The sequence below is a fragment of the Leucoraja erinacea genome, chromosome 10 (genome assembly GCF_028641065.1).
Source record: "Leucoraja erinacea ecotype New England chromosome 10, Leri_hhj_1, whole genome shotgun sequence".
In the NCBI taxonomy this organism is placed as follows: domain Eukaryota; kingdom Metazoa; phylum Chordata; class Chondrichthyes; order Rajiformes; family Rajidae; genus Leucoraja; species Leucoraja erinaceus.
The window spans coordinates 30,184,886-30,211,636 of record NC_073386.1 but is presented as its reverse complement, the minus strand read 5'-3'; the positions used below and the strand labels follow the sequence as shown (position 1 = coordinate 30,211,636).

The 26,751-nt window shown below is 40.2% G+C and overlaps 1 protein-coding gene across 1 annotated transcript in view; it reads right to left on the bottom strand.

The window, feature by feature from the left end:
* frem1b (Fras1 related extracellular matrix 1b) overlaps positions 1-26,751 on the bottom strand; it is a 147,191-nt gene that overhangs the window by 64,478 nt on the left and 55,962 nt on the right. Inside the window, 7 exon segments of the mRNA XM_055641852.1 lie at positions 858-1,054; positions 3,568-3,753; positions 8,406-8,600; positions 11,783-12,035; positions 14,899-14,992; positions 17,616-17,824; positions 18,516-18,683. Coding sequence (XP_055497827.1) covers positions 858-1,054; positions 3,568-3,753; positions 8,406-8,600; positions 11,783-12,035; positions 14,899-14,992; positions 17,616-17,824; positions 18,516-18,683 — 1,302 coding nt within the window.

Below are 26,751 nucleotides of genomic sequence, written 5' to 3'. Positions count from 1 at the left end.
GAGAAGGTGTCCGAGAGATTTGCTTTGAATTTCACTCATTTAGTGTAATTAATCAGCTGGAAGAGGAATGTAGGAAACATCATAGCTGAACCAATTCCTCATTTTACTAGGCACCTGTACAAAAACATCCTCCATATTTATGAAATATTATTTTAATATTGTGCTTTGTGCAACCTCATGATGTACAGACAATGAACTGTCCTTAATGTTTGGATAATGCTTTAGATTAAAAGCCTAATTTGAATGCAGCAAGCTCTCACATGTAGCAGTATGTTAATAACCAGATAAATTATTTAATTTACTTAGGTTGTGGGATAAATGCTAGCAAGGATACCAATAATAACTCTGTGTATCCTGAACAATTTCAAAAAAATACAGAGACTTCAGGCTGCTTTTAACCGAATTCAAGTTTGGCATATTTACTCACCACCTGAGATAGCTCTATTAATCTCATCATTTAGCATTATCTTACATTTCCACTTTTACTTCTTTATGTAAAATATGAGAAAAGCATTAAAAGTGATAATTTGCCTAAATATGCAGGTATAAGGGAAACATATAGTCCACCATCTTCTCGTCATAAGCACAGTGAAAATGCAGTTATTGGGTATTTCTAATCCAATGACACACACAGCCCAATGTACCCTGGGTGACACTAATTTGAATTTTATTCCCTGTAAATTCAAACAACTAAATGTGGCTTGATTTTCAGATTAATGCAACCAAATGGTCAGTGCGTTGTTACAAATAACAAAAATTGTTATGCGGGATAAAATACAAAATAAAGTCTGAACTAACTGGCACAGATCATGAATAAGCATGAATCGTATTGTTTTTGTTTCTATGTCCATACTCACTGTGATGTTTCCCAGATGCAAATCTGGAGTTTCATCGTTGATAGGGTTGATGATGACATAAAATGGCACAGCCATGGATTTATGTACAGCGTCACTAACAGATACCATAAAGTGGTCAGCTGTGGGCTCCATCTGGTTATGTCTGCACTGGACGTAGTTGATGTAACCTGCCCTGAGGTGCTGCAGACTGAAGGAAGCTATTAAAGAAACAGGTTAGATCAAAGATCCATGTGTTCAAATTGCATAAATTTGATTGCATAAAGCAGATCCCTCCAAATAATTCACATTCATGTAACATTCATCCAGTTGGGATCCTGGGAACCAGGCTATAATTTTGCAAAGTTTCTCAACTCTATATTTAGCACAATACGAGAGTCTTGCAGCAAAAATACTAAAGACACTGAACTCTAGTTCTGACTGATTGAAGCTAGAATGAATAATAAATCCAAGGTCTTGGGACAGAACATGTTTTTTTGAGTATATAGGACCTGACATCGGACAGAAATTCCTTAGCAAAACGCATTGATATAAGATTGTTAAGGGCTTGGACACACTAGAGGCAGGAAACATGTTCCCGATGTTGGGGGAGTCCAGAACCAGGGGCCACAGTTAAAGAATAAGGAGTAAGCCATTTAGAACGGAGACGAGGAAACACTTTTTCTCACAGAGAGTGGTGAGTGTGGAATTCTCTGCCTCAGAGGGCAGTGGAGGCAGGGTCTCTGGATGCTTTCAAGAGAGAGCTATATAGGGCTCTTAAAAATAGCAGAGTCAAGGGATATGGGGAGAAGGCAGGAACGGGGTACTGATTGGGGATGATCAGCCATGATCACATTGAATGGCGGTGCTGGCTCGAAGGGCCAAATGGCCTGCTCCTGCACCTATTGTCTATTGTCTAATGATTCTTTATACACTGGTCAGTAAAGTTAAAATCCAAAGTTGATCACTAAATACCACTATTCCGTGCACATTTGCAATGAGGAATTGTACTGCAATGTCCATGCTATGAGAAGTTTATGGATGGACACAATGATCAGCGTGGTTTTACAAAGCCAAGAACTAGTGTGTTATAAGCAATAAGTTCCAAACAAGAGGTAAACATTGATGATAATGGCCTTCTGAAGAACTATCATACTGCCTTGCACTGCCAACAATAGGCAAACATTGATTAGTTGCAGATAATCAAATCAGATCTGTAGCTGTTTCCTTTTCATAATCAAAAGGTTTCTTTGCCCATCGACCCAAAACGTCACCTATTCCTTCGCTCCAGGGATGCTGCCTGTTCTGCTGAGTTACTCCAGCATTTTGTGCCTACCTTCGATTTAAACCATCATCTGCAGTTTCTTCCTACACATTTTGTCTACAGCAGGATAGTATGATTCAGTCTACGAATGGGCTCATCGATCACCTTCGTCACCTCCTCAAAAAACTCAATCAGGTTACCTTGGACCCGCTAATCCAGGAAACATTCTGGCAAACCGTCTCTGCATCCTTTGCATGGGCTCCACATCCTTCCTGTAATGGAGCAACCTAAACTACATGCAATACTCTAAATGGGGCCTAACCAAAGTCCTGCAAAGCTGCATCATGACTTCCTGACTTTTATAGGTTAATGCCCTGATCAATAAAAGCAAGAATATCATATGCCTTCTTTACCTCTCTACTTGTGTTGCCAGTTTCAGGGAGTTATGTACTTGTACCCCAAGATCCCTCTGCACATCCACGCTGTTAAGAATCATGCCATTAATTGTAGATTTACCCCTTACATTTGACGTCTTGACCTCCCAAAGTGCAATACCTCACACTTGCTCAAATCTGCCATTTATCCGCCCATTTCTGTTGCTGATCTATACACTGATGTATACCTTGAGAGCCTTTCTCATTGTCCTCGAGCTCAGAAATCTTAGTGTCATCTTCAAACTGACTAACCAACCTGTCTACATTTAGGTCCAATTCATTTGCTATATCACAAACAGCAGTCCCAGCACAGATCCATGCAGAATTCCACTGGTCACTGACCTCAGCCTAAATCCATATAACCAATTCACTGTTAATCCCATGCATTTTAATCTTCTGGTTCAGCCTACCATGGAGGATTTTATCAAATGCCTTACTAAAACACACGTGGGCAACGTCCACCGCCCTACCCTCATCTTCGTCACCTCCTCAAAAAACTCAATCAGGTTAGTAAGACACGACCTTTCATGCACAAAGCCATGCTGATTGTCCTTGTTTATATCTCAGCTCAAAAGATAATATCTTTTATCAAACTTCAATATTAGTTTGAAATTATTTATTTGACTTTTTAACATTTGTTATTAATACACTCCATCCCTGGGTTAAGAACGGTTCTGCTTTTACAGTCTTTAAGTTGATTTTGTCCATAAGTTTGAAAATACATAACAATCACTCAATATGATAATCAAACCTCCACCATATTGTAATGAATTGCTTCAAAAGTACATAAGATTCATAAAGAAGAACAATTACTATAAGTGTAGAGATAGGGGAAACTAGCGCTATCGTTTGTAAGAGCAAATGTCTGTATCAACGTTGAATTTAAATTTTTATTATTATGGGAGCTTGTTCATATGTACGTCCATAGACTAGGAATGGTCTTTAGATCATTATATTTTTGCAGTTGTGTTGGTTAGTAGGCAGATATATTTCAATGATTGCTTGTTGCACTTGAGATTAAACTGTTATATTTTACCTATGTTTATTCCAGCATTACTCTTCTCATATCCTGGTGATGGCAGTATGTTCTCCAGATATCCATACTGGGGCAAGCTTTCCAGTTCAAAGATTAGTTCCTCTGAGATGGTGTCCTCATCTGCGGCAGAAAGGAAATCCAACAGCAAACTGGTTTGTGATGCTTCATCCACTGTAAAAATGTCTCCTATGAAAGAAGAGGTTATGATGTGTTTTACAACAAAATTAGCTTAGCAACTATGATATAAACTGTCATAACATGGAAGCAAGCCTGTCAGTCGGTCCAACTGATATATACTAACCAAAATGAACATTTCAGGAAAAAGATTGGCCAAATTGATACATTGGATTTTGCACTGTCTATTGAACTTGCTAGATGATCCAACTGCCATTATGGAAAGTTATTGCAGGGTGATTAAATCTGCTGCCTAATATTCCACCATTAGTAAGGGCAGGCAAAAATGCAAGAAATAATTTTGACTTGGCAGATGTTGAAATAGAACAAGATTCATTTTGTACCAAGTTACGAAACAGCAATAGCAGAAAACATTGGGAGGACGTATTTATTTACAAATTGTAGTTGGAATATGAATAACATACAAGAGGAGATTTTAATGCATATGCAGATCATCCCCAGGTCTCTGCCAGGTTCTGTTCATGTGAACTCTTCATAACCCACACAGCAGAAGAAACCTGCAGCCTTGTAACAGCCGATAAATCTATTCTGCTGATCATCTCAATGCATGTTTGTATGTACGGACTGTGTATAAGACAGGCATTTGCAAACTGGGAAGAACCTGTATAAACTGGATAAATTAAATTTTACTGCAATGTGAAAAATTAATTCATGGAATGTATACAAAATGATTTCCACAACAATCTATTGAGCACCACCGGAAATTGGAGGAACAGCACCTCATATTCCGCTTGGGGAGTCTGCATCCAGGTGGCTGGTGGTAAAAATTGTTTTATACCCTTCCCCAGATCTGTGTCTTGACAATCCTGTCTCGGAGATCTACGGACAATTTTGAGTTTCATAGCAAAGGGTCTGAATACTTATGTAAATGTGATATTTCAGTTATTTCTTTTTAATTACTTTGCAAAAATTTCTAAACACATGTTTTTACTTTTTTATTGGGCATTGTATGTAGATTGATGATATTAAAAAAATTAATCCTTTTTAGAATAAATGCCGTGTCCTACGGTACGAGTTCATTCCAAGAGTTCTCCCGAGTTTGCCCTGATTCGAAATCGGAGATTTACGGTAATGGCCACTCGTTGGTACTCGGGTCTCTCGTGGACATTTTTCAACATGTTGAAAAATCTTCACGAGTCTTCCCGTGCTTACCTGCTGTTAGCGAGTCTTCCCGAGTACCTGCCGTTAGCGATACGAGCCGCTAAGAACTCATACTGTGGGACAGGGCTTTAGGGCTGTAACGTAACAAAACGTGGAAAAAGTGAAGGGGTCTGAATACTTTCTGAATGCACTGTACTTTGCTCATCATTTAGGAATGGGAGACAATTTGGAGGGATAACAATTTAAAAAACTAGATGCTCAAATGTAAGGGCAACTATTTGCAGTGTATTACAAATGTATTCTTTCATTAGAATATACTTAATACTAATACTTTGAGAAAGGATAATATTTAATTGATATTCCTGAAACTGCTTAATAAAGTTTAATTACATCTACACAACACTGTAGCTTTATGAATTTTTGTGACACCACGTTTCTTTAACTTTATATTCATATCTATTTACCTAAGTCAAAAACTGCATGTGGGTGATTGCCTACAGCTCCCATATGGGGTTCAGCATCTGTGTTTGGTAGATACAATACTTCCAGATTCTTCACTGAACATAGTGGACTTGAAAATTACCCACACGCATTCATATTTCCTGTGACTACACAGTCTAGCAGATGATTGCTCTGTCATCAGTGACCTTGATCAGCTTTCTGCATGAATGCAGTTTCAACGTCCCTTGTTCATACCAGTTCTTAGATTCTCCTTAATGATATGACTAAATCACATTTCGGAAGTGCTGCTACTCTATATGTCACTACACAAGATGGATGCAAGTAGAATTTTATGTTAAATCCACAGCTAAATAATAATTTATTAGTTTAACCTATTCCATTTTAACAATTCATCATAATATCCCCTTGCATAGCATATTCTTGGTAAATATTTGATTTTGTCGTACAGTATTAAGAATGAAGCATTTCCAACTATTTAGGACTGGTACCAGCATTAAAAATCCACTCATTGGGCACAGATGTGTTTAAAATCAAAGTTCCCTGTATCATGCAGTATTGCAAGAATCATATTATATAGTTTAATTTAGTTTAGAGATACAGCGCGGCAACAGGCCCATCGACCAGCGATCCCCATATCCTACACACACTAGGGACAAATTGCACATACACTAAGCCAAGTAACCTGCGTACCTCCACGCCTTCGGAGTGTGGGAGGAAACTGAAGATCACGGAGAAAACCTACACGAAACGTTCAAGCTTCATACAGACAGCACCCATGGTCAGGATCGAAACCCGGGTGCAAGCCTGTAAGGCAGCAACTATACCACTGCGCCACCCTTTATAGTCCATACATTATAATTATTGGATTGTACAAAACCTGGATATAATTGCATTAAATGGAATTCATCTGAGAATAATTTCAATCCCAAAGGAAGCAAGACTCAAGTGTTAACCAAACTGTCACTGTAAGGCATTCGATTATATATATATATGTATGTATGTAAATAGATAAATAAATAGACAAAAGGTGTGGCTTTCATGGAGTGATTGACATTTGTTTGTTTGTCTCAACATTTAAAAAAAAACTAATAACACTATTATTTATCTATGGGAAGAATTCTCTGCACCTGCTCAGCGGAGGGGGACTGAGTAAGATGACCAAAAATCACAGCCGTATGTGGTAGCGTTTTATGTAAAATCAATATAAAGTGCAAACAGGAAGTAAGTGCATTTACAGTAGTGCCTTTTAACTTCAAGCCAAAGCACCCAAGCCACCATTTGCAGTAAGTAATGCATTTCAACTTCATGCCACCATTTGCAGTAAGTGGTGCCTTTCAACTTCAAGCCAATGCACCCACGCCACCATTTGCAGTAAGTAGTGGCTTTCAACTTCATACCACCATTTGCAGTGTGGTGTCTTTCAACTTCAAGCCACACCCAAGCCATCAATTGCAGTAAGTAGTGCCTTTCAACTTCATGCCACCATTTGCAGTAAGTAATGCCTTTCAACTTCAAGCCAAAGCAACCAAGCCACCATGCGCAGTAAGTAAGTGCCTTTCAACTTCAAGCCAAAGCACCCAAGCCTCAATTTGCAGTAAGTAGTGCCTTTCAACTTTCATGCCACCATTTGTAGTAAGTGGTGTATTTCAACTTCAAGCCACACCCAAGCCATAATTTGCAGTAAGTGGTGCCTTTCAACTTCAAGCCAAATCAACCAAGCCACCATTTGCAGTAATAGTGCCTTTCAACTTCAAACCAAAGCTCCCAAGCCACCATTTGCAGTAAGTAGTGCTTTCAACTTCAAGCCAAAGCACCCAAGCCACCATTTGCAGTAAGTAGTGCCTTTCAACTTCATGCCACCATTTGCAGTAAGTAGTGCCTTTCAACTTCAAGCCATTGCACTAAAGCCACCATTAGCAGTAAGTACTGCCTTTCACTTGCAAACCAAAGCACCCAAGCCACCATTTGCAGTAAGTAGTGCTTTCAACTTCATGCCACCATTTGCAGTAAGTAGTGCCTTTCAACTTCAAGCCACAATTTGCAGTAAGTAGTGCCTTTCAATTTCAGGCCAATGCACCCACGCCCCCCCATTTGCAATAAGTAGTGCTTTCAACTTCAAGCCACACCCAAGCCACCATTTGCAGTAAGTAGTGCCTTTCAACTTCAAGTCCAAGCTCCCAAGCCACATTTACAGTAAGTAGTGCCTTTCAACTTCATGCCACCACTTGCAGTAAGTAGTGCCTTTCAATTTCAAGCCACACCCAAGCCAAGCCAAGCCAGCTTTAGAACCAATAGACATATTTTTGCAAGGTTTAGAACCAATAGACATCTTTTTGCAAGCTTTAGAACCAATAGACACATTCTGCAAGCATTTTAGAACCACTAAGGGCACTTACATTTGAGTAGACATGTGTTCAGTGTTATTCACAGCTCAGAGAAATGTGACCCTCTGCCTTCCTCCATCTTGAAGAGTGAGTGAGGCACACCACTTCCTGGTTTTATAGTCCCTCCCCCCTGCCGCCAGCGGGGGCAGCAGAGAGAATGAGGAATTTTGTAAAACATTAATATATCTGTCATTTTTAATCGACGGGAAAAATCCACAGCACACGTGCGGCGGAGGGGGGCTCTGAGCAAGGTGGCCAAAAATGACTGCCGTAGGTGGCAGCATTCTCTCGGAAATTGCAGCACAGATGGCCAAAACCGGTCAAGAACAGACTTTTAGTAATATAGATATAGATATATATATATTTTGATTTTCGAATATGGGTTGGTAAATGCAGTTTGATAAGTGTTCATGGTGCATCATGCTAATTGTGTCATTGTGTTTATTTTAAACCAACTAATTAAATAAGGTGGGGGGGCAGATTTAAAAAGGTGAATTTAACGAATCACCTCAGAAAATACTTTGCACAAAAGATCACACACAGAATATTCATTGGAATAATTAAAAATTAAATGACACAATGACGACAACAGTGTTACTTTTCTATTTCTCTAACACATTGCCCATTTTTTTTAACAACACTAAAAAAATCTCCGATCATCAGACATTTAACAGATATACAATATTGTTGACTAACCAACTTTAATTGTAGGAGGTTGATTGTTGACTGGCATTACAGTGATGTTAAGATCATAGATAGGAAGAGAGCCATGAAGTGGCACTGGTGGTGGGAGAGGTCCATCATAACAGCAACCATCCACTCTGCCACCTTCTGCATCAGATACAATTATTGTTACAATGTCCATGCAAGGTCTGTATCCTATTTCACCACCTAGAATGAAGAAAAGGTGATGAATGCTTGATTGATATCATGGTGGGTCAATATTCTCATCAAATCCAGCACCCAGCTACTTCTGAGTAAGTTTTGCATCTCCCATTCGTCAACATATTATGCTGCATTATGTTGGTTGTGGTTAACCATTTCACCATTCACAGACTGGACATACTTCAAGTCTGGCCAAGTTGAGTTCATTGAGTCTTCTACATCTTGCCCACGTTCACACACGTAAGCGGGTGCCACAGGCAGTGATTCCAGGCGACAGGGCTGAGTCCAGCTCGATTTGTTCCATTATTCAGAACACACAACAGGAAATAGATCTGCACATAAAGTATGTAGTGTAGAATTATGTGATGTAGTAGCACATTTAGAAAGCTGCTCCTGTGTTTTAAAGGCAGCCTTGTAGATTTTGATGATTTGCATGTTGCTGCAGGCAAACATGAGCGAGGCAAAATGAAATATCACTGCAGAGTAATAGAAACCTGCAGTCATCCTGAGGAAAATGCATCTGAGATGCATTGCCATCATCAGGGCAGAGGGCCAATCTGTGCAAAACCCCTTACTTGCAGGGAAAGTGAACTCAGTTTCTTAATTTAGTAACTTTACTAAATGTTTCTCTGAGATAACTTCTTGATGTAGCACTCTGAGGAGTGGACAAAATTCCAGAGTAATATCTTTCCAAACAAAATGATGTGCTTTAGGAGCATGTTTACATTTTAGAAAAAGAAAAATGAGACATTCATGCAAACAAAAGGTAAAATGGAAAAAGTATTACATGAGAAAACACCAAAAATGCAATTATTTCCAGAAAATGCAATTATTTCCAGAAAGGACAGACTAAAGGAAGTTAAATTGCAAAAGGAGGAATGCACTTCCTTAATTTAATTAACTCAATGCCAATTGTTAGTAGTTTAGATAAATGCGTGTGCATATTTAAGAACTGCATATATCATGTGGCGTGAACTTATTACTTACCTGAGTGAAAAAAAAGAGCCTATAGACACAACATAGTCGTTGAGATTGGGTGTTGCTGTTGAAGCAAGTGACAGGGTAATAATCAAGTGTGAAATAACTAAGAATAGGGTTATCTCGGTACAGCTGCAGCAATGGCAGGTGATGGCCTTGGTGCAATGGTTGACAAGCATGTTATATAGAATTCTCAGTCATTTGCCCTGTACAGTGGTGGTGTTCCTGACAGCTAATTATATCACTGTGGTCCCAAGAGTGGATAGAGGTCCGGACCATTGCTGGGCAGAATATGGGTCAGGAGACACTGCATGTTTAAAAAAGAGCAGAGGACACATTGTAATAGGAGGAGATAATCCATTAGATTTGAGGACACCTGGATTGTATATATGATGTTAAATAAAACTTTTTTGCAGTTATGAACTGCTCAGAGCTAAAGAAAACCTATAGATTAAACATATACTGTATAACTGAGTATTCAGATGGAAGTATTGAATGTAAATCATTTCTGAGGGAGTAATATATGCACATACATGGGGAGCCAACCTCCTGGCCCAAACCTCCTTTCAATCCCCAGCTACCGATCCTCATTTAATCCCACCATGAAGCTCCTGATCCAAATCGTTCTCGCCTAACAATCCTCATCTCTGACCGAACCCCTCCAGCAAACTTCCGACTTCCAATGATCAGCCCCCTAGAGTTTCTGATTTTCTCAGTAGTTTTAGGAAGCCGAGCATGCAAAAGAAAAATATTTCCTTGTGTAATGACTATTCAGAACAGCATGATGTTTTTGGCTCTTGCACTAGTGATTCTTTGTAGTCGTGCGATCTCCAGTAAAATAGCTATTGGCCTTCCTCTCACCAAATTATTCCACTTCCAGTTACTAACTTTTTGAATCGGCACATTATAATATTCCAAGTTAGACACAAAAATGCTGGAGTAACTCAGCAGGACAGGCAGCATCTCTGGAGAGAGGGAACCGGTGATGTTTCGGGTCGAGACCCTTCTTCAGACTTTATAATATTATAAGTAATTGCAATATTCCAAATCTGAATTACCCTAAAGCAGAGAGGAAAAACAGAAAATAGTTTAAATACTCCCAGATCAGGCATATCTGTAGAGGCAGAAATAGTTAATGTTTCAGGTCAATGCTTTTTTCATCAGAAAAGAGCACCTGCAGGTTCTGTTGAACGATCATTGGCCTGAAATATTATCTCCAATTCTTTTTCACCAGATAGTACCTGACATAGAAACATAGAAAAATAGATGCAGGAGTTGGTCATTCGTCCCTTTGAGCCAGCACTGGCATTGAATATGATCATGGCTGATTATCTAAAATCAGTACCCCGTTCCTGCTTTTTCCCCATATCCCTTGATTCCTTTAGCCCTAAGAGCTAAATCTAACTACCTCTTGAAAACATCCAGTGAATTGGCCTCTGCTGCCTTCTGTGGCAAAAAAAATCCACAGATTTCTAGGTGAAAAGGTTTTTCCACATCTCAGTCCTAAATAGCCTACCCCTTATTCTTAAACAGTGACTCCTGGTTTTGGCCTCCCCAACATCGGGAACATTTTTCCTGCATCTAGCCTGTCCAATACTTTAAGAATTTTATATGTTTCTCTGTTTCTTCAATGTTTCCAAAATTTTTGTTTTCATTTCAGATTATGCTGATCTTGATTACATCTTTCCATTTGTTCTTTTACTTGCCACATCAATGTCCACAGTTGTATTGCAATATCATCCAATTTTCCTCTGAATATCCTCTGAATATGTTCTTTGTTGCTTTTTAACAGAGACCTTCCCTACTATCTTTTGCTCTCTTTTGTTTTCTCTGAATATTAATATGGTTTATATTACAGACTTTCTTGGTTCTGAAGATTAAACATAAATTGTTTCTCTCTCTGTAATTGCTGCCTGTAGTACTGCATATGTCATGTAATATTAATATTTTAAGAAGGGTTGTCCAGGTGGTCCAGAGACTATTATACAAGATGTTTTGATTGATTGGCGTCTGGTGCATGGCAGTATTTTGAATACTTTTCAGAGATGCAACTTCATTCAGTTCCTGGCTTTTGTTGATAAAAAATTATGAACATTTTCAAAGAAAATGTCAATCACTATTTAGCTAGTAAATCTGTAAACCAAGCAGAATAAGAGTTTCCAGCATCCTCCTAGTTAAGGGTCAGAAGTTCCACAGTAAAAGGTTCTTACTAGTATGCATATAGAAAATTGATCCTTCGATGATATCCAGTTGTGAGAATTTGTCAACATTGACGTTGTTCCTTTGTACCACGCCATATGATGGTGAACGAGCAATCATGTACATCAGCTTCATATCATCACTGTCAGCATCGGAAGCATAGAGGTACTCCAAGGTAATCAGGACCCTTTCTCCCTCGAGACATTCCAGTCCAGATTTTAACTGTGGCTGAAGCTCTGGAGGTTCATCATTGATTGGTATGATCTTGGGGGAGAAAAAGAGTGAGTTCAGGTTTATCAAACATTGAGGACAGAATTGTCAATGTTTACAATTCTAACTCCCACAAATATACTCAGCAAAAATGCACACACAATACACTCACCACAGTGCTAAAAAAAGAAGGTAGATGTTGATAGAACATAAAGCCCTCTTGTTGTGCACCTTGTGTATATGCATATTTGTTCTGGGAGCTGTGCTAGAGACAGTATATGTCTCATAATTTACAACAAAACAGGAAATGCTACTCGGGCATCATTCATGGGGAGAATCATTGGGCCCATGTCTCCATTTCATGAGCTTTCATCAGAACACATGTATGTTGGGGATCCTCATCTTATCTATAAGATGTGAGTGGTCCAGGATGCAAGTTTAGAGCAGCTCTTGTTCATTCAATTGATTGGTAATTTCCTTCAAGGTATTACATTACTGGATGAAACATCTCAAACCAATGTGAGCTACTTAAAATCCATGCAGCATAGTCATAGCGTCATACAGTGGGGAAACACGACCTGCAACCCACCATGCCCACACCAAGCAACAGGTCCCATCTACACGAGTCACACCTGCCTGAATTTGGCACATATCCCTCCAAACCAGTCCTTTCCATGTACCTGTCCAATTGTTTCTTAAATATTGCAATAGATGCTGTCTCAACTACCTCCTCTGGCAGCTCATTCCATACACCCACCACCCTTTGTGTGAAAGCATTACCCCTCAAATTCCGATAAATCCTTTGCCCTGCATCTTAAATCTATATCCTCTGGTTCTCGATTCCCATACTCTGGGCAAGCGACTCTGTGCTTTTACCCGATCTATTCCATTATCAGAATTTTTGCCTACCAAGCATAAATCTGCATCAACTTCAAATTCATAAGGACATCTGGACAAGAAATACTGTCAGTGAAGTTGGGTCAAGTGGAACTTGCACATGTTCAAGCTAAGGCCATAAACACACACCCAAAATGTAGGGATCGTCATGCAATCTGAAATATATTTCAGTAACTCCCACCCCCAAGTATCCTTCTCAGCAAAGCAATACTTCACCACATTTAATTCCTGATTTTGGCTGTCAAAAACGACACATTTAATAAAAATATCAGCATCATATTTAATCATTTTTAGGGATAAATGTTAATTACTCCCATTTTAAACACTTTAAGGATTCTCAGGAGATGGGTTTCCCTGCTTTCTGTGAATAAAAGTCTTCCTGTAATTTAATATCAACTGCACTTGCAGATGGTTGGCACAGAAAATCTCACATATGTTGCTTGACTTATTGGGAGATTCATTATGCCTTCTCTCCAACATTTCCACACAATCCTCAAGCTCAACATCAATAAACCTCCACCTGAAAACACCAATCTATATGAAATAAGGTCCATCTGAAATATTGGCTACACAGGACCCAGACTAGAACTAGATTGGGTCTCTTGCCCAGAGTAGGGGAATCAAGAAGCAGAAGACATAGGTTCAAGATGAAGGGGGAAAGAATTAATAGGATTTTTTCACACAAAGGGTGGTAGGTGAATGAAACAAGCTGTCAGAGGAGGTAGTTAAGGCAGGATCTATTAACAGGGACCAGTGTTAGGTACTCATCACATGTCCAAATTCACCTAATGAATAAGGTGGAAATTAAATATTTCTTCTTTCTGCTTCACAATGTACCAAGCTGACATACTACAACAAGGATCCTACTAATCGCAAATATTGGATAATAAACAACAAACCATTTTGAATACTGCAAGATCCTGAAAAAAAACCCAATGAGACAGCAATCAACTATTTCTGAAACAACATTTTCCTACTACTACATCTCCTTTTCTCAGTTTCTCCTCCCACTTGCCTGATTTCAGAAAAGACCCAGAGAGGTCATCCTTTGCTCACACCTTAAACTGAAGAATTTCTGAAATTATGGTGCACGAGATTGCCAAGCAATATCCTAACATAGCCTGATTCTAATTCCATGCACTTATCATCATTAATTAGTAGAATTTAATCACAAAAAGTAATTTTCTTCTCCTTAGTCTGGGAACTGAAGTTTTTTCAACTGCTTAATCAACCTGTTAAGACATAAACTTAACTTTCAGGACTGTTAGGCAGTTGAAATTAGACTTAAACTTTCTTCAGATAAACAAGGTGTTTTCTATATATTTAATCCTGATTGTTACACAAAAATGTAGTACACGTTAATCATCTAATTAAAATTTAACTTTTACATTGGTTAGACCCCCAAAATGTATTTCTATGAATTGTCTGGACTTCAGATTATAAAATAAAAATACAATGCTGGACTGATAACAGAACAGAGGGATTATAAAAGTAAATTGAGGAGTTTTCAACAATATGCACTAGGTTAATGAGATCAAGTGAGGGGTTTAAACAGGATCTTGCAGACGAGACAAGAAACGGAGGGTTGTAAATACAAGCCAATGATCACTCCATACACAGTGTGGCTAGAAGATGAAACTGACTTCCACTGGAAGCAGCTGAAGTGAGCAATATAAATACATTTAAGATGGAACAGATGAGGGGAAAAAATAGAATGGTTTATGATAATTTTGATTAAATAGTCTGATAAAAAAATTAACATGAAACAAAAATGCTTCATTAACCCATTGGCTCAGAGAGTCAATTCCTGTGTTGTAAATATATTGTAATTAAAACACATACTGCTAAATCCTTCACTAAAATATTTTGAGCACTGTAGTGTCAGGTTGGAACAAAATATTAAACTATGTATCTGACAATATGTTTGTCGGAATCAAATGCCAGTTCAGTGTTGTGCATCTGATTTCATGGATTCCTGTCATATGTCACAATTTATAACAACACTTTCCTTTCTCCTTACCTTCACTCTCAGCACCCCATCTGCAGTGTTAAATCCATCTGTGGCTGTAAATATGACTAAATCATTCAGTGTCTCTGAATCATCGTGTTTGTACCTGTGAACAGAGTAGATATAATGCCATAACTCTAACCAACACAAAGGAAGTACTATACAGTAGTTTAAATGTTTCTTTCACATCAAGGGATAGGTTTAAGTTACAACGATATCTTAAAATTTCTAACAAGGATATATGTTTATTATTTTGTACAAATGTTCTTTCGAAAGTACTTTCCGATCTAAGCACAGCTTAGCCCATCATCTTCAGAAGATGCAGTAATTAAACATGGCCATTACAGAACTGTGATCCTCTTCAGCAGTCATGTATTTGGTAAGTGGGAGACAATTTGCATCCACCTTAAAGACACTTAATACCACATCTGAAAGTTGGCATTGAGTGATGATACAGTATGATGATGCTGATGACCCAGATGATGTGTTGTGGACAGAGGATGGAAATGACTATCTGAATGAGGGACATGTGACAGCAGATGGTGAGCAGTTCTACGATCAACAAATTGTTTCTGCACCTGCAAAAGAACTACCAATGGGGCTGGTGTCGATGATGAAGACCTCTGTAAAGCCTGTTGACAAATCCCTTGCAAAACCTGTGCTGGTTGAGTCGTCGCCTGCTAAGAAACTCCCGATGGAGGCCGTGCCTGTGGCGACATCTCCTGTGAGGAGCACAGCTGAAGGCCTGTACCGTACCCATGCAGGACGGGAGAGCAAGCCTGTGGCTAGATACGGGGATTATGTCCAGATGCACAACTTGGACACTAATTAACTATAACTGACGTTACTTATATTACTTGCAATATATCGTCCATTGCTTTAATGTAGATGAGTGTTAATTTTATAGCTTTATATACATATTACTTCTGCATGCTTTATGTTTGCCCTCTGTGCAAAAGCCTAAGAAGGGGGATGTAGATCAAGCAGTATTGCTGATTTGATCCGTGTCTGGTTTTGCTGCTGACCTGATCCATAATCCATGTAGGTTTCCACACTACCACCCGGTGGCATGTGGGCAGCCATGTTAGTTAGTTCAACTTACGACTCCAAGCCTACAGTACTCATTTTGATGGTCTCTGTATGTATTCTAATTAAAGTACTTGTTATGATATATAATGATTCTGTATCAATAGCACTTTGCACAACAGGTACCATGGTACAATGAAAAGCTTTTGTTTGCAAGCTATCCAATCAAACCAGATAATATTACACATGAATGCAATCAAGCGAAACTCAATTGCGAAAGATAGAGCAAATAGAAAGATATAGAGTAATGAGAAAGATATAGAGTGCAGAATATAGTTCTCAGCATTGTTGCATAACAGTTCCAGAGAAAAAGTTCAATGTTCACAATGAGATAGGTTGAATAATTGGGACTGTGCACTAGCTTAACCCTAATTTAACCTTTCTCATACATTTTACTGTACTTTACAAAAGTGACAAATGTACCATGGTGCTTTACAGGAGCCACATTAGAAGATATTAGTTCATTTAATCAAAGGCTTGTTCAAAGATCTGTGTTATAAAGTGAATCTTAAAGGAAGAATGAGACCATAGAGGGCCTTTAAAAACAAAGAAGTAAGTTTCAAATTTGAAGAGTTATTTAACTCAGACCCAAAGTAGTTCTGTAAACATATTGGAGCCAGCCAGAAGGATTAGGTTTCACTCCCCAGGGATGCTACTTGGAATGCGAGTACTTCCAGATTTTTCTGATGCAGGTTTTCAGCACCCATAGTATTTTAAATTTGCATTGGAAATTTATAGTTTGGCAGGCCACAGGTTATACATCTAACCTTAACATGACATAAACATTTGTCATCATTTGTTCAGCTGAGAAGGATGTTGGCTGCAACCTTCCCCATATTGACGAATTGTACACTGCAAGGGCCAGGAAACGTGCGGGTAAGATCATCTCTGACCCCTCTCACCCTTGCCACAAACTCTTTGTACTTCCCCATGGAAGGCGACTCCGGACTGTCAAAGCCGCCACAGCCAGACATAAAAACAACTTTTTTCCAAATGCAGTAGCTCTACTCAATAACCAAAAGTCTGTAGCCTCCTTTTGCTCTGGTATTTTATTTCATTCACAAGTTTAAACTTTAATGTTTTATTCTTATGTTTAATGTTTTATGTTTTATTCTTAATTCTTAATTGTTTACTCTATCTTGTGTTACTTGCGAGCGTGGCACGAGGACAAATCCATGTATGTGTACATACTTGGCCAATGATTTTATTCATTCATTCATTCTGGATAGGAAGGAACTGCAGATGCTGGTTTAAACCGGAGATAGATACAAAAAGCTAGAGTAACTCAGCGGGACAGGTAGCACCTCTGGAGAGGTTAAGGATACGGGAAACTGGAGATATAAACAATGATGTAGAGAGATAAAAAACAATGAATGAAAGTTATGCAAAAAAGAAATGATGATAAAGGAAACAGGCCATTGTTTGTTGTTTGTTGGGTGAAAATGAGAAGCTAATGCATATTGGTCTGAATGACAATAAAGGTATTCTATCTTCTATCTATTCTTCTATTGGATGGGGGAGGGATGGAGAGAGAGGGAATGCAGAGGCTGCTGGTCGTTAGGTGAAAACAAGAAGCTATTCTGGAAGCAGTTAATGAAACTGTATTTAATTTTACAAGAGCAAGTAATAAATAAATTGTTCACCTGACTTGAAATGATTTAAGGTCATCCAGTGAAAACATGTCACTCTCCAGCATGAAAGTTCCCTGCAACTCAATCTGTCCGTGTTGTGGTTTTTGTTGTAGTTGGATTCGGAGATCCTCATCAATCGTATCCTTGTCTGTCACCATCAAATTGTCTCCAGTGATCAGGCAGCCTGAACCTTCTTCTGATTTTATTTCATTGGTGAAAATCTAACACAATAACCAACAAAAGTTCCATGTGCTTTGGAAAATGCAAGGACACGTCCAAATACAGAAAATATGAATGCAGCTCCGCGGACAGATGCAAAAGGGGCAAACAGAAAGAAAGAAAAGCTGAGGCAAACATGAATATATACATCTGAAAGACATTATGCTTTGTCTACATTAACAGTTAGCTGCTAAACAGACACAATGACATGTTTGTTGTGTTTTTGCATATTGTTTAAAGGATATAAGGAGAGAGGCAAAGCAGCGCAGGAAAGGTTAGGCAAGTGTTCTGGTCTGTAGTCTTTGAAGACATTGAGAAAAGTGATGATTTTCAGCAGGGGAGTGAAGAGAGGGAGGGTAGCGATGCAGCATTGACTATCTAGAGAACAGGATCAACCCACATATGAACGAAGGATAATTAATGATCGAAGTGTTCAATTGTTTGTGGGTTTTTTTTTAAAAGCTATGTATGTGTTTGAAATGTATATTTAGGGCTTATGTTAAAGTAAATGTGACCATTCTGGTGCATATAATCTGGAATGCTGGATCTCAAAATGGCCTTAAGGGCCTGGGTCTAAATAATTGTGCAGATGATGAAGAACAAATAGGAAAAACATTTTAAATAAAAAAGAATATGATTCTTTAAGCCCCGATTCACATTAGTAACCAGTAGAGTGGCAGAACACTTCAATACCTCAGGTGGTAGGTTGTCCACAGGCATTATAGTTATGTTGAAGACAAGTCCAGTCAAGGAACCTCCATGCTGATCGTTAACTGAAAACACAAACTGCACCAACAGAGGATGGGGCCCAATATCCCCATGAGGAGGCATGTAGGCTACTTTCATGTGGTTCACAGCATGCTGGAATATAAATTGAATAAGTTGAATCAAACACTGAAAACCTCATGAGAATGAGAATTACTACCATGTCAGTAATTCTATATTCACTACATACTATACTTATAGTTCAGCATGCTACAGATAGATGATACATATACAAGGTATATACATGATACATATATCATGTTCATGAATATTCCCATATGAAAGTTTCAGATGATTTATATTCCTTTATTTTGGTAAACCATCACAGTGGTGGTCATTTTGCCCGTTTGCCAGAACCTTTCTGTCCTGGGCCTCCTCCATGGCCAGAGTGAGGCCCAGCGTAAATTGGAGGAGCAGCACCTCATATTTCACTTGGGCAGTTTACACCCCAGCGTTATGAACATTGACTTCCCAATTTTATGTAGTCCCTGCTTTCTCCTCCCCTTCCCAGCTCTCCCTCAGCCCACTGTCTCCACCTCTTCCTTTCTTCTTCCCGCAACCCCCCCCGCCCACCCTCGCATCAGTCTGAAGAAGGGTCTCGACCCGAAACGTCGCCTATTTCCTTCGCTCCATAGATACTGCTTTACCCGCTGAGTTTCTCCAGCATGTTTGCCTACCTGCAGAAAGGGTAAAATGTCTTTGGGCCAGAAATTAATTTTCTTAGCACAAGATTTTAAAGCACTACAAAAAGTAACTTGATCTAAACTCCAACAACCATTGTACAGTCTCCCAAGCATATCTTGCACATAAACCTTGAGTGTATTTTAGGGGATAGCATAAACACTGACAAAAAATATCTGCAGCGAGTCCAAAGGTGGATTGACACCTAATCTTTCTGAATTCTCCTGCAACCAGACTTTTTCATCAGACATAGTGGAAAAACAATGTACAGTAGGAACTCAGTAGGTCAGATAGCATCTGTGAAGGGAAATGGACAGACAATGTTTCAGGTCCAGATCCTAAATGTCGTCATCTGTCCATTTCCCTCCACAGATGCCAGCTGGTCTGCTGAGTTCCTCCAGCAATTTGGGTTTATTTTGCTCAAGATTCCAGCTTCTGCAGTCTCTTATGTTTCTGGCAAACATGATGCTCTGTATTCCTTCAGGCTGAATGTGAATAAGGGAAACCCTGATATGATTAACCCAAGGACTCCATAAGTTCTGGCTTGTCTTCTGCAGTGAAAACAGTAATCTCATTGTACAGCAGAAACAGCAGTTCTAATGGAAAGGCCCGATTTGATTGGTATTCAGGATGGACTCAATGGGCAGTTTCTGACAATGTGAGGAGCAACTGAGTTTCACTAATTAACCAGTGCCCACCTTGACTGGTAAGGTGCTGGCCCAGTCCACCTACTTGAATTGGTGCTTGAAGCTCAGAATTTTTACTCAAAAATGGAGCAAATCCATTGTTTCAGGCAAACAAATAAAAACTTGGAAGATGCCAGCTCTTCTGAAAAGTCAGGGCCATGAAGAACTGCAGCCAGCTGTCAACATCCCATGTGACAACTGTGTTGGACATGTTAATGTTCAGTCTATCACATTCCATAAAAAAAACATTTCTCAGGTTTTGGCTTTGCTGCATTTTCTGCCAATCCCAAATTGCCCTTGAGAAGGTGGTGTTAGGCGGCTTACAACTGATTGGTTTGCTAGGCCGTGTCAGAGGAAATTTAAGATTCAATGACATGAGGTGGATTGTCATATATTGGCCAGGGACCAGGATAAGATTGCACCAGATAGGTTTTCACAACAATCTGCGGTTACCATTATTAACACAAGCTGTTGCATTTCCAAATGTCAGTTTATTAGCCGAATTAAAATTCCATATCTGCAGTGATGGTATTTGGATTCAAGTCTTTGGATTGTTTGCCCTGACCTCCTGTTTACTAGTTTGGCAATTTGATGCCTGTGTCTCCAATCTATCACTCTCCAACCTCTTGACATGGGATAAGACTTGCTGAGAATAGATAATTGAAAAGAAAATACACAAAAACAAATTAATTCTATGATTATTCTGCTCAAAGCAAAGTCCTCAAACCAGAACATTTTTACATAGCTTGGAATTTGTAAAAATGGGGCCAAACCATGATGCATTGCCCACTTGCCTCAGTCATCAAAACACAGGAAATATGAATGAACCAAAACAAAGATTAATTGACCACAAGAAACTTAAGGCATGTAGGCAAACTGGATCAAAATTAGCTTGGTGATAGGAAGCAGTAATAGATCGGTGTTTGTCTCCCTGAAAGACTGTAACAAGTGATGTGCCACATGGATAAGTGCTGGGACATTTCTTGTTTGTAATATATATAAATGACTTGGATGTAAAACTAGATTAGTAAGTCTGCAGACAAAACAAAAAATGCTGAAGTCATAGGTGATGAAGAAAGGTGTCCAAGGATACAACAGAGCACAGATCAGCTAAAGAGTTGGGTGGAGTGATGGCAGATGGAATTTAATTCTGGCAAGTCTTGATAATGCGCTTTGGGAAGTCAGATTTTGGTAGGGCATTTGAAGTAAATGGCAGGGACCTTAGCAGTGTTGTGTAAGCAGGAACTGCAGATGCTGGTATATACAGAAAATAGACACAAAATGCTGTAATAACTCAGCGTGTCAGGCAGCATCTCTGGAGGAAAGGAATCCTTAGCAGTGTTGTTGTACAGAGGGACCTTAGGCTTCAGGTCCACAGCTCACTGAAAGTGGTGACAGGTAAATTGGGTAGTGAAACGAGCATTTAGTATGAGCTACTTAGTATACAGTAAGAGTCAGGACATCATGTTGCTGCTGTATCAAATGTTTATTAGACCACATTTGGATTGTGTAGAGTGCCGATCACCACACAATAGGAAGGGTGTGGTAGCAATAGAAAGAGAGTGCAGGAAAGATTGATCAGCATGTTGAACAAATCACAAAGTGCTGAACGAACTCAGCAGGTCCGCAACATCTATGGACAGACTGGACATGGAACATTTTGGGTCATAGCCCTTCTTCCATTGGTCAGAAGAAGGGTCTCGACCTGAAACATTGTTTGTCCATTCCCTCCATTGATGCTGTCTCACTGAAATCCTCCAGCACTTTGTGTTTTATTCGGGATTCTCTTGCATCTTCATCAGAATGGAATCAAATACTGCAGCTATAAGGGAAGTTGGAAAGGCTTGGTTTATTCTCATTTGACTGTAGGAGGCTGAGGAGTGACCTTATAAAAGCTAGTAAACTTGTATAGATAGACAGAGGGTAGGGGAGTCTAGAATTAGAAGGTAGGGGAGTTAAAATTAGAGGGCACAGTTTAAGGTGAGAGAGGAGAACATTTTGAAGGAGATCTGAGGCATAATTGTTTATAAGAGGATAGTGGTTATGTGGAACAAGTTGGCAGAGGAGGTGGTGGTGGTGGTGGTGGTGGCAGATACAATTATAATATTTAAGGGGCATTTGGACAAGTATTTAGATAGGAAGTGTGTAAAGGGATACAGGCCTTATGCAGGCAAATGGAACTAGCATACTTCAGCATTACAGTTTGGCATAGACAAGATGGGATAATAGGGTCAATTTCTGTGCTTACAATTCCATGATCTCATGCTGCTATCGTGAACTTTGTGTAACTAAATATCTTTCAGAACAATCCATGCCCGAACATTTCCTGGAGATGTACACTGTAGGGACTTTGGCATCAGCTGGAGCTAGTCAATACCAAAAACAAATTTCCACAGCATCTTCAATATACACATACCTGGGCATCGACCCCTCCCTCTGCAACTGGATACTGGACTTTCTAACCAACAGACCCCAGTCTGTGAGGTTAGACAAGCACACCTCTTCAACCCTCACCCTGAACACCGGCGTTCCTCAGGGCTGTGTGCTGAGCCCCCTCCTCTACTCCCTCTTCACCTATGACTGCACACCTGTAAATGGTACTAACACCATCATCAAGTATGCAGATGATACAACGGTGATTGGCCTCATCAGCAACAACGATGAGCTGGCCTACAGGGAGGAGGTCCAGCACTTAGCAGCATGGTGCGCTGACAACAACCTGGCCCTTAACTCCAAGAAGACCAAGGAGCTCATTGTAGACTTCAGGAAGTCCAGAGGTGGCACGCACACCCCCATCCACATTAACGGGACGGAGGTGGAACGTGTTTCTAGCTTCAGGTTCCTGGGAGTCAACATCTCCGATGACCTCTCTTGGACCCACAATACCTCTACTCTGATCAAGAAGGCTCATCAGCGTCTCTTCTTCCTGAGGAGACTGAAGAAGGTCCATCTGTCTCCTCAGATCCTGGTGAACTTCTACCGCTGCACCATCGAGAGCATCCTTACCAACTGCATCACAGTATGGTATGGCAACTGCTCTGTCTCCGACCGGAAGGCATTGCAGAGGGTGGTGAAAATTGCCCAACGCATCACCGGTTCCACGCTCCCCTCCATTGAGTCTGTCCAAAGCAAGCGCTGTCTGCGGAGGGCGCTCAGCATCGCCAAGGACTGCTCTCACCCCAACCATGGACTGTTTACCCTCCTACCATCCGGGAGGCGCTACAGGTCTCTCCGTTGCCGAACCAGCAGGTCGAGGAACAGCTTCTTTCCGGCGGCTGTCACTCTACTAAACAACGTACCTCGGTGACTGCCAATCACCCCCCCCGGACACTTATTATTTTTTTTTTTAAATTCAAATCGTTTGCTATGTCGCTCTTCAAGGGAGATGCTAAATGCATTTCGTTGTCTCTGTACTGTACACTGACAATGACAATTAAAATTGAATCTGAATCTGAATCTGAATCTGAATAATGCTACCCGTGACCCAGTTCACTCTGAGATTGTATCATTGGGACATACCTAACTTTTGCATTTAAAGCAGAAAATCCACATCCACACCAACATTCATTCATACAGTCGTTGAAAGCCATTAGTTTTTAAGAAGGAACTGCAGATGCTGGAAAATTGAAGGTACACAAAAATGCTGGAGAAACTCAGCGGGTGCAGCAGCATCTAGGAGCGAAGGAAATAGGCAACGTTTCGGGCCAAAACCCTTCTTCAGACTGATGGGGGGTGGAGGAAGGGCGGGGAGAAGACAGGCAAAAGGAGGAGGAGGAGCCCGAGGGCTGAGGGAGAGATAGGAAGGGGAGGAGACAGCAAGGGCTGTGGTATCGAGTCTGGGTAAGGATGTAGTCGTAGAGTTGGAGGGAAGGGGGAACAGTTAGAGAGGGGGAGCAGTTAGAGAGGAGGTTGTGAAACTTTCTCTGGACGGAGGAGGAGAACTTCTTCAAAGTAGGCATACCTTGAGGAGATTTCCTCTAACACCTTCCCTCCAATTCTACACAAAAACTCCTGCAGGACAGACAAGGGAAGAGATTGCACTTTCTTTTTGCCTTCCATCACAGTGAGGAATAAGGAGGAGTCCTTGTGGTGGATGCTTATGTTAAAATGTATTTTGTGTGTCTTGTTGCTTTTAATTGGTATGACTATGGCAAATCAAATTCCTCATATGTTGCAAAACATACTTGGCTAATAAAGTATGATTATGACTATGAGAGCCAGGGCATCAGTGAAACAGCCCCATGTCAAAGATGCCATTCTAACATCCCACACTGGGTTCTAGAGGCACATGGTCAGACTCTCCCACCTACGTAATGTGTTAAGACTGACCAACAACATCATGAAGACTAACAAAACAACCCAGGAGGCTGCTGCACTACCATGAAGTAGTGGTGATAATGTGTTGCTGGATGTTGTTGTCAGCTTTACATATCGAGGCACCACAATCCCCAGGAATCTGTCACTTGTTGCTGAAATCAACATACACTTAGCAAAAGCTGCAATGATTCTCTCCAAGCTGAGCGAGAGTGTACACTAGACCAACAGCAAACTGGCAGAGAACACCACATTCCTTCATCCTTTGTACATTCCTCTACAGTGGTTTGGTCTGACAAAAGACATGAAAAAAGGCTTAATATTCTCCATCTTTACTGCCACCAGTGCAAATTATGCATCTGCTGATAGGACATCCACAACCTAAGGGCTATCAGAGTATGCTAATATTGTCAGCAAACCTTTGATACTTATTCAATGACATTGGTAGTAGTTTGGCCACGTTTATTAGATGGATGGTATCTATATTCCCATGTACATTATTTTCAGAGTGAGATGGCCACTGCGTCACAACTTGTTGGATCTCCATACATCTGCTTCAACTAAATCTACGTGAGATAATGAAGCTACCAGCCGTTGATATAGATGGCCAGTTGATAGGAGTTGATGAAGACCTCCAGATGCTGACTGTTCAGCAGGGCCTCTAATGATATGAGGCAAACTCAAGGTTCAACTGGCTTAATGGAGATCAAGAGGAAGCCAGTAAAATGTGCACCTTCTCAGTCCTGCCTTCATCTGCAGCAATGCAGCAGAGACTGCCATGCTAGAATGGAGTCCTGAAACATGCAGGACAGAAGCCTGCTGATCACAAGATCATAGATCATAAGTGATAAGAGCAGAATTAGGCTGTTTGGCTAATCAAGTCTCCTCCGCCATTCAATCCTGGCTGATCTATCTCTCCCTCCTAACCCCATTTTCCTGCCTTTTCCCTATAACCTCTGACACCCATACTGATGGTGCACAAGGGCTCTTGGGCATGCAGACTGACATCATATGGCATGTAATGTAAGTTCATAAATAAATGTGCAAGAACTGCACAGGCCACTCATAACAAAACTGACCTTAACTGGAGGGGTTAGATGTGATTCTGTATTAGTTAAAGGTGACTTTGTTTCTCTTATCCATAGCCAGAGCATCCAAGGTCGTGATCTTCTAAATATTTTGCTTTGCATTTGTTCCAACCCACCGTCCTTTATCAACCCACAGATTGCTGCCAATACTGTTTGAGGCACTGTTGCTGGAGTCCTCAACTATATATCACTGGGAACGAGCTGAAATGCATGTCCAAACTGTCCCTTCACCTCCTAGACTGATTTTTTTTAAACATCCCAAAGTAATTTTCCTCATTATTTTTACACCCATGTCCCAAATCCCTGTGTTCCCAACCCCAGTTCTAACTTCAGATCTGACACACACTCATCTGCTACCTATGAGCTACCTGGATTTGAAAATCAAAAAACTACAAATGCTGGAAATCTGAATTAAAAATAGAAACTGCCACAAATATTCAGCAGGTCAGGCAGCATCTGTGGAAAGAGAATCAAGGTTAAAATTGCAAGTCATAGACCATTTGTTAGAACTGGGGAAAAAAGAAACCAATTCCATTTTAAATTCCAGAAAAGATGGGGAACGGATAGATTGGACAAAGGAAACATCCTTCAAGGTTGCTGAAGTATCCTATTTGATGGATGAATGAGGTAAACTTATAAATATGAATCAAGAACCAGCAACTCGGTTTCTCTGTCACAGATGCTGCTAAATCTGCTGAGTGCTTGCAACATTTTCTGTTTTCATTTAAGACTTCCAGCATCCACAATATTTTTGATTTTCACTTGAATGTCAATTCACAGCCCCTTCTCTTTGAGGAAATCCTACCATGTAGCAACTCTACTCCTCTCTCCAATGCGATATCCATCTGTATGTTCTGCCTTGTTTGCCCTCAGTCACTTGTTTCAGGTTTTGTCCATAATATAGATCATCTGTCTATAATATTGTCACAGTTCTCCTCTCTTAGCCCGACCTGCTCTACACCCCCATAGTTCTGCATTTTGCAGCTTTCATTTCCCATTCTTTGTATTCTCTCCCTCACCCCAACTGTCCACAACTTACAGGTTCTAAATGTGAAAAAATGTGTGTTTGTGATAATTGGCCCAAAATCAGGATCAAGATGAAGCCTGTGACCAGGTATTCAGGCCAAAGGAGGATGATGGTGATGTGGGGGTGGAGGGATGGGGAGGAGAGAGGTGAGGAGGGGGAAGAAGGAAGGAAGGCTGTGGCCAGCAGATTTGGCTTCCAGATAGATACGTTGGCTGCCATTTAGGTTGTTGTCTGGAAAGATAGAAGCATAGCTGTTTTCTTAGACACTGTTAACCTCACACCTGGCAATCAACAGTTTCATAGCAGACATGGCTGATACCTGTCACCTGCTGCCTGTGGAGGTGAAGATCACACATGGCCCTAAATCT